Source organism: Rhyacophila brunnea, unplaced genomic scaffold, assembly GCF_057557595.1.
Source record: "Rhyacophila brunnea isolate RB1 unplaced genomic scaffold, BYU_Rbru_1.0 scaffold_19, whole genome shotgun sequence".
Taxonomy (NCBI): domain Eukaryota; kingdom Metazoa; phylum Arthropoda; class Insecta; order Trichoptera; family Rhyacophilidae; genus Rhyacophila; species Rhyacophila brunnea.
Window position 1 is genome coordinate 10,443,096 of NW_028232848.1, and position 18,941 is coordinate 10,462,036.

Below are 18,941 nucleotides of genomic sequence, written 5' to 3' on the forward strand. Positions count from 1 at the left end.
TGTGATTAATTTGGCGTTTGCATAAATAAACACAATGAATTTCAATACTAAATACCACTCTAATTTTGCCTACCAAAATTGCATTTGAGACATTTCGAGTTTTCGCGCCTTTTTTCGAAAATTTCGATTTATAGCGAATTTTGCTAATTCGAAATCAAATTTTCAGGGTCCCTTGGATTTCGAATTACCGAGGTTCTACTGTATAATAATTATACTTCCGCTACATGCACAAAACAGTATGGCCAAGTATACAAATAAAAGATTAAAAAATATCTAAATGTGTTCTACTTATTGATTTACTATGACAGGATTTAAGGTAAATTTACAGATCAATCAGATTTAATGTGTACACCATTTCTTATGCCGGCGCTCCATTGGCGAGCCAAAAGTCCGAGGAGAATAAATCGTCCTATTTGTCTATGCTCTGCTACTGATCCACGAATGAATAAAAAAGTCGAGCTGTCAAATTAAAGTCAGTCAAAAGTTGCGATTATTGTAATGTCTTCCGATAATCCTACAATTTTGTGTTATTTATATGTAGACTTGCATAAAATAATATAGCAGTGAAAACAACACAAGTTTTACGTTCCTTTTCATTTATGAATTTCATGAATACAAATAAAAGTGTAAATTAACAAATTAATCAAACAATTACAGATTTTTTTCGGTCCGAATGATTGCGTATTGATGTCAAATCGAATTTACGTAGTGATCGACGGACGAAGTCTGGCAACTCGGAGAGTATATCAAACATGTTTAAAATCCAATGGATCTGGGGTGCTCCACATGAAAAAAAACTCCGAAGACTTTAAATCGTCTGACGGTTCACGAAGCATTTAAGGCTGTCTATTGGTCGGTGTATTGGTAATAAACAGTATGCAGCTAATACCTATGTCTAGATTTGATCACTTCACTTCAATTTTTTAAATTGTGGTTTCAACTACTCATCAGCAACATCTTGGCCACGTGTTAAAACTGTGAACTAACATGCTCCGCCCATTTTTAACCGCACTTCCATTATAAACTAACAAGCTCCTCCCATTTAGTAGAGAACAGCGCACAGAAGCGTAGCCAAGAAGATGTTGCAGAAGAGTAGTTTTGCACATGCTTTAGGTTGAAAGTGTGTTATGCACCGCGTAAACTATCTACACTTCTATGTCGAACAGTTTTCAACATTTCACAGGAAGCAGTGTTGTCATCTTTTTATGATGATTCTATAATACAAAGATGTAAACACTGACATACAGTCCCTCAAACATATCTGAAGAACGGACAAAAATGGAACTACTATGACACCATATTATTGAACATGTCATACCACTGTCTTGATTCTATCCAGTTACGAGTCTTGATTGGGTAGTTTTCGACTGTGGCTCCCCTATCGATTCTTCAAACAAGTTCACTGTAATTTAGATAGCGTAAAAGATTTCACGTAGAAAAGTAATCGTGTGACCATCATTTATGGATGTAGCACAGGTATCAAACATTTCTGTGATGTTCTCTATATCAGGTGTTTGTGATTGTTTCACTTCTATTACTAAGTACACTACTGTCATTGAGGATCATGGCCTGTTGTAGTCAAAGAATATACTGTGGTGTTACTGCCAAAAGTTAGCACATGTTTCGAAATCATGTTATGATGCCTTCTAAAATCAGGCATAATGCTAATTTCTTTGTGTTTTATATGCGTATTCTATATATCGGATGACCTTGGATTTTATAACGACACATAATGTTGTTTACTCTAAATACCTACCTAAATTATCGACTTTTGGCGGCAACCCACAATATACATTTACATTAGCACTATTGGTAGGTGGCAATTTTTATTTATTCAGATTTCAATTTCAATTATATAACCCCAACATGGTACAGGTTATTATGTAAGGTCGAACCACCAAAAGATAGTACCTAGGTGTGTCGTCTTCAAATATAATTATAAAAAATGAATAAAACAAAAATACAATTGCATTGGAATGGTTTTTTTTATTTAGAATAAATAAAATTTAATAAATTTACAATAATTTATTATTACCATAATAAACTAAACAGTGGCAGATTGAAAATAAACAATTACCTGATCATCGTTGGATCTGAACACTATATTTGATTTGATCTCTACGATAATTCTTACTTAGTAAGTTAATGATATGGTTGAAGAAGATTATGATTACGAAGTGTAGTTTTTTCAACTCTTAAAGAGTGAGTTGTGTCCCTGTAGCTCTGGACCATCGTTCGTCCAATTTTTATTTCCATCGAAACTTAACAGTACTCAATTATGACTAGGGAAGTTTTTGTACTATGTAAATAAAAGCATCCACATGCATGCTTATTAATTCATTAAATGAATGCGTCTCTCAAAAAAAGTATATTCATAATTAAATTACTAGCTGTCCGGTATTGCTCGCTATCAGAGCAACTGTGATGTGGTGCGGGGCTTGTAACCTAGTAACTGTTCCCCGTTATTTGAAGAGGAAGCCACCATCAACTATTCGCATGTATAATTTAATTACAAACTAATGGCAGCGATTATATGTTATTTGTATTAATTAGTAATCTGGAGAAAATGTACGTATTTTTAAATTGGAATATCCGGCATAACAAAAAAATGTTATAAGTATACACATTATAATATACAGTAAAACCTCGATATAACGGACATAATTTATCTATCCGTGTCGGAAAATTGTACGTATGCAGTTCACCGTGAGATCAAATTGATGTGTAGGATTTGTATTTCAAAATAGCCCTCTATTTTAATATACATATAATTTTTATTGAGGACTGAATATATTACAGTGTTTAACGGCCCACGTGCTCGTCGTAGGTCAAAATTGAGTTTTTATTGTATTTTCAAACCATGATCCTGGACACTCCTTAAACGTTGTAGATAATCTATTTATATAATTTTGAAGCCTTATTATCCTTTATAATTATTTTAAACATTTGATGACTGCATAAAGTATTTTTGTTACATAAAATAGTATTCTTTTAAACCTCTCGCTCTAATGTTTTAGAATATAGTCATATTTCGGTACATAACTGTGCAGTGGTGTTAAGATTTTTTACATTTATTAATTTTTAAACGCATTTATAAAATCATTAGTATAATTTATTACGAGATAATTTTTGTAAAATATTCACGATAAAAAATTATATTGATAATCTCTGTGATCCCAAATTTGACAAGAATTAGGCATTTTATTATTCAAAAAATCGGCAAGATTAACACATTTGAAGATGATTCTAAAGATACTTATTATAAGCTATGTCTTTGACCATTCAAGTGTGATAAACATCTTATGAATAATGATTGCTTTATAATAATTATTGACCTAAGAATAAGGTAGTGTTTTTTTTAAATACGCCATTTCTTTTGTCATTCTCCAGTGGTTAAGCTACAACATACGGCCGTAGCCATAAATTGACAAACTATAATTGAAGTAGGTAGTAAAATGATAATGACGCGCGTGTTGCCTGGGTCTGGCAAGTACACATATTGTTTTTCAATATGTGTGTGAGTCAGGGTATGGACCTAATAGGTTGAGCAAGTGGTTGACATCCATTTCTCGTAAAAACAAAATCTGTTAATACAAACCTCTACTCTGTGGAGGCCCATATGATCCTATTAGGATCGGAGATGGTCGAAGAAGAAGATAAAATTGTGCACACTTTTTCATTCATACTTATTTGTTTTCGTTGAATTAGAATACATATTACATACACATTTTGTTGGATATTTTTTTTAATTTCATTAAGCCCTGCCTAACCAAACAACTATAATAGATAAAACATATTATTCTATCTATAAAATATCTAAAATGATGTATAATTTAATGGCATAATTTTAGATATTTTATAGACGATTATTTTTTGATAATTATGAATTGGCGGATCTTAACAGCCTACCTCCACCCTTTGCCGCTGACATGAAACCAGATTATTGAAATTACTGAAATGTGTCGAAAAACTAAATCAAAATTTATGGAAATGTTTTTTACATACATTATGAATTTAAAAAATCTGTTGGGTTTTATACATAGGAGCAAAACATAATGTTTTTCTTGCATTCAAACTGTGGCACAGATAGTATCGGATATCAGGATGCATCGGACCCCTGAAGTGTTGGATTAGGTAGCGAAATTCAACAGTATAATATACATTAGATACATATTATCAATTCGGCATAATTAACTTAATTTTGTCAGTTATATCATCTATTTTCCTTTCACGCACAGATTTGTTTCATTTTGCAATAATATTGATACTTTGTCGAAATATATTTTTATTGGACTTTTTCACTGAGAATATTTTAGATATGTATGTATGTATATATTTGTTTTTTCAATCGAATATGGACCATTTTTCGAGTGACGCACTCAATTATAATTGAAACTTATGCCTATAGAAGACTTGAATGTAATTATACTTAGGATGCGATGTTTGATAATTAATAATTGTGCTGTAACTATTTAATTGTCGAAATTTACATTAATAATTGCAAAAGCTTCCGAGAGGCTCGTAATTATTTACTTAAATGTGTAAACAGAATGACGGGTAACAATAATAACTCTAAGACGAATTCTATCCTATCCGATATAATTGACTTCGACGTGATTACGTCCACGGGTAAAAATTGCTGAAGCAAATCGTGCCTATTAAGAAATAACCGATGAAGAACAACCGGATGAGTTTAAAATTAGTATCGGTGACGTTCCGCGATAAAATAAACGTTCTCCACTTACTGTACATGTTGCTAACGCCTTCCAGGTTAGTAATTGCGAAGAATTCACCGGAGAGTCTACCCGACGTTCCTATCTTTCTAAAGTGTTCGTTGATATGATTCTGTTCGGCCATTTTGGAAGGAATCGGTTTGATTCGGCCGGCCATAAACCAATACAGCAGAGGACTCGCCGAGGCCAACATTCGCGTGGTAACCTGAACGTGGACAAAGAATACGTTGAAGACGGCTAAACACAACCCGTGAATGATGTACACAAACATATCGGGATCGTACACGTGCAATAGATTAGGTATCTTACCGACTCTATTACTTTTTGACCCGGCGCTGTCGTAGCTTGTAGTTCTCTGAAATCTTCTCCCTGAAATGCCTAACTTAAGGCAATGTCTCAGGTTTTGTCTGATGTATTTATAACAGTGATAAATAATTATACAAGTGATCGGTGCGGCTAATAAGAAGTTAGGAATCTGCTTCCATTGGTAATAATTGAGGAATCCGACGTTCCAATAGTGTTTTTGGACGTAAGAGTAAGCCAACGGAAGAGTGGTGTTACACCATTCGCCTTTGACTTGCCCTGGCAGCACCCACTCTCCTTCGACTAGATACTGCGGAAGATTATGCTCATGGTGAATGCAGAACTTATAATAATTATACATCTGAATAAGACAGAATGGAAGAATGCTCAATGTCAACGTGAGAACTAAAGCCATGATGGACGCCATCAGCGGCAGTGCCAGAAGTGGAATCAATATATTATACTGAAGTGTTTTATAGCGGTGAAATATATCAGGTATTGTCTTTTCCATTACATTTTTGAATGTCGCGTACAAAACAAAACCCAGGTTAAGAATCCCGTTCGATCTGGTGATCAGGGACAGACCGATCGGAATGCTGCTAATGATATCGATGTTGGTAAATCGTAATGTCTCTTGCTCGGTACACTTTAACATTCCTCGGAAACTTAGCCAGGCGAAAAGGCTTTCCGAATATGGCGCAGTGAAAAATATACTTCCAGGGTTAACGCAGTAAAGAATTGTCGCTTTATAAGCCAGACTTTCGCTTTTCAATACTTTTAAACTGAGTTTATGCAAGGCGTCGGCCGACTTAATAAAGAAAAACAAGTTTAAAACTGCGGCCGATAATAGTAGAAGACTGTGATAGTTTATAAAACTTCCGAACAAGTGAGACAGAGCGTACGCCAAGTATCGAACGGTCAAAGGAAAGAGCGGAAAAAATGCCAAGGAGTTCTCGTAAGTATAACCATATTGTGATATGTGCAGAAAGTACTGGGCATCCCATCTCTTCAAGCCACCCAGCGCCAAATCTACTCCCTGATCCAGCCAGGATATCTTCAGATCGGGGTCTTGAGGGCTCACGAAGACGTGGGCATTGTGGTCCGGAATGAGCAGGTTGCATACCAACTGCGTGGTCAGTATGAAAATCCTGGTGGAGAAGGCGAACCAGACTATTTTCTGGTGCGGCGAGTACATTTTAGTCATTTCTCTGATGGTTGCTGATTAACGGGTTGTAATTCTTAATCGACTCTTTTCATCCCATCTCAATGATTTGACAGTTTATACCTTGAATACCTGGAATAAAAGAATAAATTACTTCAATATAAAATTATGCATATACAGGCGGACCTCGACTTACGAACGTTCGACTTTTGCACAATTCGCTATTTCGCACATTTCAAAAAAAACCTTTTTTTAAAACGTCACGCTGGCCGTGGGGTTAAGATATCCCCTTCTCGCTCGCTCACAAGCAAGTGCATATCTTGCGTCCTGCTCGCACCCGTCACTTTGTTTGTGAGCTAGCTAGGATAGGTTTAGTCTTGCGCAGGAGCGCGTGTGGGCGTGTCATGTTGTGCGTTTTGTTAATTTTATTCATTTGAAATATTTCACCCTAAAGATTTATAAACAAGAGTGAGAAACAGAAAAACTGCAGTGTTGATACGAACAAAGAGAAATCAAGGACTTATAAACTTCGCACGACGTTCTGATTGCGGTGAATCTTTTTCTTCAATCGGACGTTCGTATGATACAAACAGGTCTACTACGATATTGTTCAATTTTGAAAAATAAAAATAAAATTAAGGAATATGTTCAAAATTGGGTAAATATATCTTTAAAGGTTGTTTCCAAAAGACACGGCATAGTTATGGATGAAATGGAAAAATATTTGTCATGGATCGACGACCAACATCAAAAAGATGTCCCTCTGAATATTTCAATTATTCAAGTGAAGGCTCTTAGTTTGCACAAAGATTGGAAGGCTAGATTAAAAGAAGATTCTAACACGATTTTTCAAGCAAGTAACGGTTGGTTTATATTAAATTCACTGGAGAATCGGCTGATTTTCACGGAGAATTTATTTCCTCATTATCCAAAATTATTGAAGATGGAGAATATTCCTCTAGCCAAATATTTAATGTAGTTGACACAGGTTTATTTTGGAAAAAAAATGCCTAGTACATTCTTATCTAAGGAAGAATCAGTTGCCCCTGGGCATAAACCTTCTAAAAACCGATTGACATTGCTTCTTGGTGGAAACTTGGCTGGTGATTTAAAATTGATGCCAATGTTAATTTATCAACCAGAAAATCCCAGGGCATTGAAAGGGAAGGATAAAGAATTGCTTCCAGTAATCAAATAAAGATCAAAAAAAACCTGGGTTTACTGCGTTAATATTAAAAGATTGGTTCACTTTACATTTCATGCCAGCAGTTAAGCAATATTGTAAAGTTAATAATTTACCATTTAAAATAAGAAAAAGAAGAGTGGCAAACAGTTAACTCTTGATAACTTTTTAAGGGAAACATCCGCAAACCCCACTTAAACATGTCTCTTAAACATCTTATATTTACTTGATAAATACATATTTCAAAATACACACAATTAAATTTTTTTTTTACTTCCCTCTACTTTCGAACATTCACACACCTTTTCAGAAACCAATAATGTGCGAAAGTCGAGGTCCTCCTGTATAGATATGTATGTAGGTATATTATGCATATATAGGTATGCAGGTATAATTACTAGGGCCCGGATTTATATGCTAGTGGATGTTTTGTTAGGGTGTATTCACAGCTATGAGAGTTGCACAGAAATCTGTTTTGAAAGACACAGAATCCAAAAATAAATTTTTTTTGTATCATGTATTGTATTATGTATTGGTACATCGCATATAAACAAAATACTGACAGATACCTATGCGGAAAAATTGAATGCCAGAGAATAATATTGTAATTTTTTTTCGGACAAAAAACAGAAAATAGTATTTAGGAATAGTTAAGTGTGTCGTTTCTGTTTTTTAAGTTTGGTTTACATTGCATTTATTATTCAATTATTTGTACTTGTGAAAAAACTATTTTGAAAATTGTAATTGATTAACTTTATATTCATTGTTTGTGCTTTTTTATTTTGCTATCGTATTATGTTGAAACTAGTTATTCGATTTTTTGTCAGTAAGTAATATTGGGTAAAGTGAGTATTTACAATTTTTTCCCACAAAAAATGTTAATTTTTAACTGCATATTTCTTCGGTTTTAGTGCATACGTGGATGCATATAATCATGTTTTTTGTTGCATATAAACCACTTCCTAGTAATTACAGATATAATAAAAACATATTAGGCAGTCCAATTGTGACATCCCTTATTGGTGGTCAGCAACCACCGGTGCAATCTTTGCATTATCATCTACTACGCGAACAATTCAATGGATCTGCACTTATACTAATTATGGAGTTTCCTTGGACAACGAGTTGGAGAATGCTGTACTTTCGTCCATGTAATATGGCTGAGGTATAGTAGTTTCTGGTTTTGATACTATGCAGAAATTGACGATCCTTTCCCATTCGTTAGAAGTTAAAATTTTCATACATTTCGATGCAATATTATCACATACTGAGGTTAGGTTAGGTTGGGTTTGGTCTAAAAAGAAAGTTATAAAAGCTCATGCGGGCATCTGCGGCACTATTACTGAAACATTTGTCGCGTGAGCTAATCAATTTGTAAGTGACACTGTGATCGGTTGATAATTTGAACGGGTATCCATTGTCAGAGGATGGGGAGAGGCAAAAAACTCATGCTATTTTCTGTGTTAATATATTTCCATGCAATACCTGTTTATTTAACTTAATCTGTAGTTTATATAAAATATAAATGCTTACCAAACAAAACAAAAATCGTCGGTATATGATGACATTAAAATTCAATTATAAATCTTCTTTACTCAATCACGATACAATTAATGCTTCCCAAGATGTGATGCTGTTACCATTATCATCACGCCAGCAGATTCTTTTGCTGTAACAAACGATTAACACTACTATAGTGGTTGTAGGAAAACATAAGAAAGGATTCGAATCTGCATTAAAATCTTAAATATTGAATGTCATACAAAAAAATACATTACTCAAGCCAAAGTATAACAAAAAACTATCAATAGATGTGTTATCTTAAGTTTCGTGCATCATCGCTACTCTATTCAGTCAGAAAATATAATATAACATTGCGATATAGTACGTCGAGAGAACTAACCCTTTCTTTGCCATTCTCAACCAAAACATAGCTCATTATGCTTATCTTACGATGACAACGCTTAGCGCCCGATAAATAAACTTATTTGACATGTTGATAAAATCTCTTATCAATATTTAAAGGAGAATTGAGGACGGAGTTATGGTTTTATAATGTCAGTTGCTACATCGATTTCTGCGGCACGGTCACGGTATCAACAATACACATTTTTCATGCAGCCGCAAATGTCATGCTTCGAGCAGTGCTGCCACTTCTGAATATTTACTTTATGGTATTAAAATAATACAAAACATATTATTACCAATATTTAAATTAATAGTATGAATTGTAATTCTTTTTGAAACTAATTCATTTGCAAATTAAAATAAAATTATTATCCCAATCGTCATAGCAATATTTACGGCTTTGAATTACAGAGGTTAATAAACATAATTAATAGGACAACACTGTGTAATTAACCCAATTGAAATTAAACCACCATTAAATCACTGCAAAAAATGGGGTTGCCGTGTCATTGAATTATTTTACACATTTCCTATGAACATAAATATTTTCGGACTGACGCAAAAATATTCTATTGATCTTATATTTGGCTCCAAAATGGATTAAATGACTTTTAGGTGGAGTGTTGGTAATCTTATAGGTACCTACTTCTTTTGCAAGAAATGGTTGTTATCTATACCTACCCAATGTGCTCGCTATGCAGTGACGTCCCTAGACAAAATGCCGCCCCTAGGCAGTGCCAAAATGCCGTCACATTTTTTTATACAGTACTTTTTATCATCCTTCATGACTACAATATCTAAGAAATGTGTTGTATGGATACATTACTAACAATACCACTAGTTAATCTAATTTAAATGCCACTTCTGCGTTAATAGACAATATCGCGTATTTACGATTTCAGATAGGTACATTTAATAATACGCCTGATAACTTCAAAATCGAGTAACTAGCAAACATATTTGGATAAATTTTAAATTAATGTAAGTACTTATGTACCTACCTACAATCCAAATATTTGCAAATCTACACGTGTCATTGCTGTTCACGTGACGTTCAAGGACAACGGAAGTAAACAAGACATCGCGAACCCGACAAAAAAAAATAAAGTCGTTTTAAAACTTTTATAGTAATAATTAACACGTTTTGTTTCCAACCAGTGAGCTGAATTTTTTAATGGAAATGTATTTTCGTTATTACTAAGTTTAGGTAGCTATTTCTATATATTAATAATGATTCTCCTCGATTTGCCGCCCTTGGGGAAAGTGCCGCCCCCGAGCGACGCTCAATCTGCCTACCCCCACGGGACGTCACTGTCGCTATGGGTCAAGCCAATACACAAGTTTGATCAAATACACATTGAAAAACGTAACTTTGAGCTAGTCAAATGATTTAGCAGAGGTGGATACGGTTATAACTGACTAATCCATAAAAGTAATTTTTAAAACACATTTTAATTGATCAGTGGGTCTATTCTATACACAAGGCGGCTATTTATAATATCTAAAGTGAGAAAAATTATCACTATCATATTTATGTATTGAGGCGGTTAATTGTTACAATAAGTTAATACTTTGGACTCTGTAATTCAGTGGCGAAGGGTGGAGGTAGGCTGTTAAGATTTGCTATAAATAGTGCACACTAAACTTTTTTAGTGATATGTATTTGTTTTTATTGAAATAAGACTACAATTTACAGATGGTATTAGTTGGTTTTTAAAAATCAATTAAACCATGCCTAAACGAAACCATAATAGTTTTGGTCTAATTTGGGCAATACGACAAAATTGTGCACACTTTTTCATTCATAGTTATTTGTTTTCATTGGATTAAAAATACATATTACACATATTGTTGGTTAATTGTTTTTAATTCATTTAGCCCTGACTTAACCAAGCTATAGTAAATAAAAAATATTATTCTATTTATAAAATATTCAAAGTTATGTATGATTTAATTGCATAATTTTAGATATTTTATAGATAGACATGTATTTTTGGACTATTATCTATTATGGCTTGGTTTCTCAGGGTTAAATTGAATTTTAACAACTAACCAACACTATCTGTAAATTGTAGTCTTATTTCAACGAAAACAAATATGTATGTCTGAAAAAGTTTAATGTGCATTGTTTATGGCGGATCTTAGCAGCCTACCTCCACCCTTCGCCACTGCTGTAATTGCACCTAGCGCGTAATGACCAGGCAGCCGATCGATGTAATTAACGTACATTTTAAAGGTGGTAATTAAAAAATCATTATCTAGTCAGCAGCGAATGAGTTAACCATACATAGGTAGCACGTTTTGACAGTTTTAGAGTGTTTAGCCCGTTAACTTATTGTTACATTTAACTGCCTCAATACATAAATATGATAAACTATCACCGATAGCTACCTTGTGTATAGAATAGCTTCGCAAATTAGTTAATAAAAAAGAAATAAACTATTCAAAATATGGGTACATTTTTTTTATTAAGATTATAAAACACAATTTATCATTAGAAAACTTAAAATTTAACATGTTTTTACAATTTTATTGGTTTAGGTCACATTGACTATTTGCAGTTTAAACTTACAGTTGAATGTGCTTAATTACGATTTCAAAATGCATGTACCTACATGTGAAACAATATATTAATGTATTTAACCCGAGATTGTTTTATAAAATGTTGCCTACTTGATTGTTTAGAATACTCTACTTTATAAAAAAATTTATGACCTATTTCAGAACATTCTGAAAAAAATATATGACTTAAAATTAAGAATTAACAAAGTAGGTAGTGAGTTTGCGCATTTGAAAAAAGTGTAGGTACTGAACACAGTACAGTGCGCCCAACATTAAAAAGGGTATTTTGCACATTTAAATGTATCATTCCAACATCATAACAAACTTATATTTGCCAATTAAAAGTCCTTGATAATATTTATTTGAATGTTTAAAATATTGTTTTCAATATGCGTTTATAGGCCTACAACTATAGCTTGGAGCGTGACCCTGGCACTAGTGTTGGAATCTGAATATTGCCGGTATACTGTGAGCTATTAGTTCTCAAAACTGTCACACCTTGTTATAGTTGCCGTCTGTACTTGCCAGCCAATTAGTAAGTATTGTACAAACTATTTCAAATGTTAAACACAGCTTTGGCGACCATCTTCCAGGAGCTGTACTAAAATAGGATAAACGTCGTCGTATTTGCTGATATTATGCTGCCTTATGTGACTTTGGTACCGCTGTAGAGCACCGGCAATGAATTCCAATCGCTCCCGTTCGTTTCGGTGCTCTACCAGCCACTGCATCAGTTTGTGGTTTGACCATCCCGCACATTGATGAGGCGATAGCAGGTCCTTCCCGCCGTACGAAAAAATTAACATCATAACCAAAGAGTACGATAATGACGCACCTTTCGATTGGCTCTCCAGTATTTCGCTCGGTGATAATCCCAACAGACTATGAAGAGCTCGTAATTCTCTGTAATTATCCAAAGAGCTCAAGTCTGGCATGAGCGGTTTTAACGCAATCTCCAAATGTTTGCAATCAACTTGTAATTTCCTTCTGCCATAATCGGATATCGGTCTGACCGAACAAACATTTTGAACAAAAATATTAATACTATGCGTAGTGATCTCTTCACAGCTTTTATTAACTGCTGCTATATCTTGGTATAATGATAAATAAATATCTTTACACCTCGTTATAAATTGCTGTAACTCTCTCAAATATAGTGAGCAATTAATATTTATATTGTCAGGATTTTCATTGCGGCTTAGTTCCGTTTCGCTGTGCATACTTCCTAAGATGAGATCAACAGCACAATTAATAGATAACCGGAATGGATGTAATACTGACACATTGGATATTTCTTTGAGGCTCTCTTGTATAATACTTATACTTTCGGAATGTAAAATATTCGACATGTTCGTTAAAACTCTTGTTATTTGACTCGTTAAATAATACAGTGTATTAGAAAGGTCAGCATTTCTCTGTTGGGAACTCGAGGGAGCTTCGACGATTTGTCCAGCATCAGCGTCTACGCAGACTCTTTGTTCGGCTTCCGTACTCATTTGTTTCAAACATTTCGAGACGTTTGTCGCCAACGCTATCCCGAGTTGCTTATCACCCAACGAGACACTTAGCACAGAGGATATAACTCTGACCGCTGCATCGATCTGTTCCGTATTGGGAATCTGATGTAAATGCCACATCGTCCGCACCGGATCCAAGAGTTTCTCCAAAGAACTGTTTAAAAATGAATTTTCCCAAGGTGCCAGAGTATCTCGGTGTACAGTAAAATCTTTATAATGCAACTTACTGGAGAGATCGTTGTAGCATTTTAACAAACGAGGGAAATCAATCTCGACACACTGGTTAATGGTTATAGTACCCTTTTTCAGTTCAGACGCAAAAGTGGTCGATAACTTATCCCAAAATCCTTTAGAAACATAGTTAAAATTTTCAATTGTTCGTAAATCATTGATGACGTTTTGTAAAAGTATTATTTTCTTACAGCCAGAGTATAAGTGTTCAGAGAATAGTTTTTCTATGTTATTCCAAAAGATTTGTTTAAACGCCTGTGTGTTCATGATGTTGACTTTACCAGGAGTTAATTTATTCATTTCTCCTTGTTTTTTAGCATCAACAATCGGTGCTTTCACATCAAGAGCATTCTGAATTAAAACAGTACAATCTTTAAGCACGGCTGAAGTTACTTCATCAATTCTTTCTTTAGCGCAGTGCATGTTATTGAAGACTTTAAAACTAGATAACAGAAGAGTTTTATCTCCGTTTGTAAGTCCTTTATGGAGTTGTTGCGAAGCATCCGAAATGACTTTATCTTTAGTTCTTTTAATGCTTTCAAGATTTTCTGTCAAACAGTCAATTCCAGAGAAATCATCATCGCTGATCAGTTGGTCAATTTCAAACAGCAGAATAGCTTGCAACGATGGATTTTTATCGAGTTCTTTTAAGTCTTTGCAGAACTGGATTATTTTTGCGGCATGTCTCATTATATGGCAAACTCTTTGGATTCTGCCCAAAACAGTCGTTTGACTTTCGAGGACGTTATACGGTATCAACACTTGGGATCGCAATTTCTCGATACCGGTTAATAAAGTTTGTGCGTCTATGTGCATAGAGCCAATTACGCTTTCGAGATTTGTGGCGTGGCTGGCTTGGGTGAGGAGATCATGGTGCTTTGATAAAACCTGCTTTTCTAGCTCCGAATTGATCTTTTCAATACCTTTCGTAAGCTTTTCAATCTTGTCGGTGACGCCGACAGTTTCAACGTCGTCTTGTCTGGTGGATTTAGTGAGGAATTGACGAAAGAAGTCATCGTTTTCAATTTCGAAACATACATCTCGAGTATCCATGTTTACTGATGATCGATTCAACCAAATGTTGAATAAAAATAACAATAAAATTCGATCTGTCAAATATTGGTTTCGACAGTCGACACGTCAAAATATGACATTTTCACTTAAACATGTTGCATGTTGGCTAGCCTGGTTAAATATTAAATAAATTTGCTGTTTAGGCACATTTTATAATGAGTTAGTATCCCTTTACTAATTACAGGCACATGACAGGCACAAAGCAATCACCGACTATCGAGCAAAATAATAATAAACCAAACTTATTACAGTTACAAACCTTGATGCAATCTATAGGCTTTCGATCGAGTTGATCATGGTAAGTAATATCAACTTATTTAGAAATAAATTTATAATTTAGCAAAAGATAGAGAGGAATTATAGATACATAACAGAACTAAGGATTATGATAATTGGGGTGCTGAGGATTGAAGAAATACAAATAAACCAGTGACCAAGTTGTATCAATCAGCTTCCAAGTAAAGTACACAATTAAGTATAAATTAATATTTGTTTTTAATATTTTGTTAATGGATGGAATGGAGGTGGGTAAGTAAAAATATTTATTTTTAGAAAAGGAAATAGCAGGGAATTTTGTAATATTCGTACCTATATCGACGAAGGGTCTTATTTTCTTGATAAGATTTTGAGAATACTGATGAAGGTGCAGAGTTGTTAGCTACATGCAAAACATAAAAAAGCTGGAAATAGCCCGATAACATAGATACACTCTTGTATCCATTTGATGATATTGTGCAGAAATTTCAACCTCCTAAAAGGTGTAAGGTGTATCGGAGTAAGTGTAACTTTGGGGTAAGTGTAGCTACTAAGATATCTCAGTATCTACTACAAATTGGATGATGCCATCTACGGAAAGGTGATATCAAAGTCACCGATTTATAAAAATAATCAGAAATGGTGTCGATACCATGTTTTTTGAGGTGACTACATGGATTATTCTCTAGACGACATTTTGAAGTCGACGAGTGAGATGGTAGCTGTTACTAAACTATTTTTTAAAACACGGAAATCTGCACATTATGGTTGTAAAATTTGGTGAGTATATGTGTTTTGATACCCTGCTTCACGTGTTGTTATCGTTTTACTTATTGATAAGCATTTTAAAGCTTTAATCGAGTAGACACACTTTCCCCACGAAAGTAAACGCCAGGGGTAAGTGCACCTTTGTTTTGTGTTACACTTCCCCGATATATTTTCTATGAATTCGCATAGTCATTATTTAAACTAGTGATGGGACACGACGCGTTATTTATATCGATCGAAAAAACGTTCGTAATTGAAATAAAATGTTTATAATTTTATTATTATAGTTTTATGTTAGCTAAGTAGGTACTTGATACACCCCTGTTACAGGCGGGCTTCTCCCGGTGTAAAATAATCATTTAGTAGCTCAAGTCGAAACGTAACCCTGACCTCTAGAAACGGCTTCATAAAACATCTAATCTGATTCCTTGCTCAACCACGTAAGTATTTTTTAATCATAAGTAAAGGCCTTCGTCCGGTGTGTGAAAATCGCATATTGGGCGGAGGTGTAATTAAGATAAATTTAATTTAATTTAAAAGGTATAAATGATGATGGATGAAAGCGATAATTTTAAGACTAAATATAAGTATTCAAATATAATAAATTTTGCCGCGCATTGTGCGTGAAATCCTCGCGCGCCGGCGCCAGGGTCAGGCTCGTGATTCGCCGAATCAAAGATCATGCGATCAAGACTTGGCCAATCACTAGTCCCTTTTACTAATGACGTGGGTACGCGAAGTTTAAAAAAATAAATAAATGAGTAAGCGTCCCCTTTCCGACATATACGGACCTGCGTAACTAATTGTAAAAACCTAAACATGTAAAGAAAGTGTAAAATATAAGGAATACCAAGTTACACGAGACAGACGTGGTTTTATTTAATTCCACCCTCAAATATATCGTACTTTTTTTTTGTGAATCCGGGGTTCGATGGACACCTGAGCTAGCCGCTGGAACACCGGGGATCTCAATGGCGCCTTGGCAACGTGAAGCTCGAAGAATCGCATGGATTCTTCCGAACCCGCGAAATAAAATTTACGCCCGCGAACGCTAAATAAAAGTTTATGATCCAGGAGCCGGAACAACCAAGAAATGGTTAACTAAAAAGTGGACTCCGACGTGACCCTTATCAAAGAAGAAGTGCTGTCTCCAACATCAAACCGGGAGAGCCCTCCTCTGGTGTTCGAAGACAGTCCACATACGGAGCTGACCGCGCCTAGCGTCGTGCTGGAGACCGTAGCACCAGCGCGTCTCCAGTACGACGAATGGCTGCACAAATCCCACCTATGGAGACCAGACACATCATCGACGGTATCCAGCGAGGAGGGCTCGTAGAGGCCACGGCCCACTCGCGACGAAAAACGGCGAGCAAAATGCCGATTTTCCTAGGGTATCACTAACATGTTGTGTACCCTATTCGACCACGGGATATTCGGTGAGGAGAGAAAAAGGAAACGGGAGGCCAGGGAGCCTCAAAAGAGGGCTGAGAAGGCGCGCAAGCTGAGAGGAATCAAAGAAGCTGTGCGGGCGCAGGCTCGACCACGAGGAGATGAAGCAGGACCAGTCGCCAACCCTCGAGTCAAGGGTGAACGCCGAGTTCCTGTTGGAAGTGAAATGTGTAGATTATACGAATAAAACATCCGGAAATTCTTCTAATTACGGATACAAAGTTAATTAAGGACCCACTTTCTGAGCCTTGTAAACTTAAGTTCATTAGTAAGAAAAATGTACATTCTAGTTTTAAAAATAACGCTTCGCAGAGTGACGCCAATTCTTTCCGTTCAAATAAAGTAAATATGAATGAATTCGAAAACATTAACATTGAAAATCGCAAACAATTTTATAAACGGGAAAGAGGATATTCTACAGTAGCGCGAAACCTGTTTCAAAGTTACGCCGTGTTAATAATTTGAATTCAAAGAGAAACGAGGAAAATAGTATACGACCGTCACTATTATTTCTTTACAAATTACCAATCGTAAATTTAACACAGCGAAAACGGAACGGGAATAATACGGCATCACTCGACGAAGTGTATATAGTTGTTATGTTAAATTTTAATAATAAGTTAAAATTAGGTATAAGAGGATGAAAGTAGAGATTGTATGCTTGTGATAAAAAAAAATGAGTCAATAAGCCGTAAATTTCTCAAATTTCTTCGGGTTTCAATAATGAAAAAAAAAATAAAAAAAAATAATAATAATAAAACGTGAGAGGCACCGCAAATCGGCGCGGCGCGCCTTTGGAATAGGATATCGGGCGCGTAAAACGAAACAACAATTTTTTTTTTAAAATAAAACGGGTTTCACTAAAAATAAAGTTAATTACACAGTTTTAAGTGTACTGATTCAGAAATAAATATAATGAGAGGGTGGAATATTTCAATTTTTAATATCAATGTGATTTATACAGTCAATACAATGTTGCAAAATAATTATGGGTATTAGGGTAAAATATTAAATGTGATAGTAAGTACTGATACACCCCTGTTACAGGCGGGCTTCTCCCGGTGTAAAATAATCATTTAGTAGCTCAAGTCGAAACGTAACCCTGACCTCTAGAAACGGCTTCATAAAACATCTAATCTGATTCCTTGCTCAACCACGTAAGTATTTTTTTTAATTTAAAAAGTAAAAATGATGATGGATGAAAGAGATAATTTTAAGACTAAATATAAGTATTTAAATATAATAAATTTTGCCGCGCATTGTGCGTGAAATCCTCGCGCGCCGGCGCCAGGGTCAAGCTCGTGATTCGCCGAATCAAAGATCACGCGATAAAATTTGGCCAATCACGAGAGTCCTTTTTGCTGGACGGCGTCGGTACGCGAAATTTAAAAAGAAAAAAAAAAGGCAGTAAGCGTCCCCTTTCCGATAGGATAGGACCTGCGAAACTTATTGTTAAAACAAAATATGTAAACGTTTAAAGAAAATGTAAAATATAAGAAGACCACGTTACGAGCACGAAAGACCGTGTTTTATTTATACTCCAACCGTTTGAATTTCTTTTTTTTGTAAATCCGGGGTTTGATGGACACCTGAGCTAGCCGCTGGAACACCGGGGATCTCAATGGCGCCTTGGCAACGTGAAGCTCGAAGAATCGCATGGATTCTTCCGAACCCGCGAAATAAAATTTACGCCCGCGAACGCTAAATAAAAGTTTATGATCCAGGAGCCGGAACATGAAAATGGTTAACTAAAAAGTGGACTCCGACGTGACCCTTATCAAAGAAGAAGTGCTGTC

The 18,941-nt window shown here is 35.2% G+C and overlaps 2 protein-coding genes across 3 annotated transcripts; both read right to left on the bottom strand.

Annotated features, from left to right (window-relative positions):
• Nucleotides 1-3,089: 3,089 nt before the first annotated feature.
• Nucleotides 3,090-9,530, bottom strand: PIG-V (phosphatidylinositol glycan anchor biosynthesis class V). Of its 2 annotated transcripts, XR_015070508.1 has the most exons (3): nucleotides 9,285-9,530; nucleotides 8,915-9,050; nucleotides 3,622-6,330 (listed from the first exon to the last, which is right to left on the bottom strand). XR_015070508.1 is itself a non-coding variant. In XM_085945785.1 (2 exons), the coding sequence occupies exon 2, from the start codon at nucleotides 6,238-6,240 to the stop codon at nucleotides 4,618-4,620; it is 1,623 nt and encodes a 540-aa protein (XP_085801911.1). In that variant the 5' UTR covers nucleotides 6,241-6,330; nucleotides 8,915-9,051; the 3' UTR covers nucleotides 3,090-4,617. The 2 variants fall into 2 exon arrangements, 1 of the variants encoding a protein (XP_085801911.1); XM_085945785.1 differs by lacking the exon at nucleotides 9,285-9,530 and having other exon boundaries at nucleotides 3,090-6,330; nucleotides 8,915-9,051.
• A 2,208-nt stretch (nucleotides 9,531-11,738) lies between these two features.
• fws (Conserved oligomeric Golgi complex subunit 5 four way stop) lies at nucleotides 11,739-14,791 on the bottom strand. The gene has a single exon (XM_085945786.1). It carries the CDS (start codon nucleotides 14,650-14,652, stop codon nucleotides 12,415-12,417), a length of 2,238 nt encoding a protein of 745 aa, XP_085801912.1. The 5' UTR covers nucleotides 14,653-14,791; the 3' UTR covers nucleotides 11,739-12,414.
• Nucleotides 14,792-18,941: the final 4,150 nt, after the last annotated feature.

What these genes read in the sequence shown, in the direction of transcription:
- PIG-V (XM_085945785.1), bottom strand. Translation starts at nt 6,240, where the DNA reads ATGACTAAAATGTACTCGCCGCACCAGAAAATAGTCTGGTTCGCCTTC.
- fws (XM_085945786.1), bottom strand. Translation starts at nt 14,652, where the DNA reads ATGGATACTCGAGATGTATGTTTCGAAATTGAAAACGATGACTTCTTT.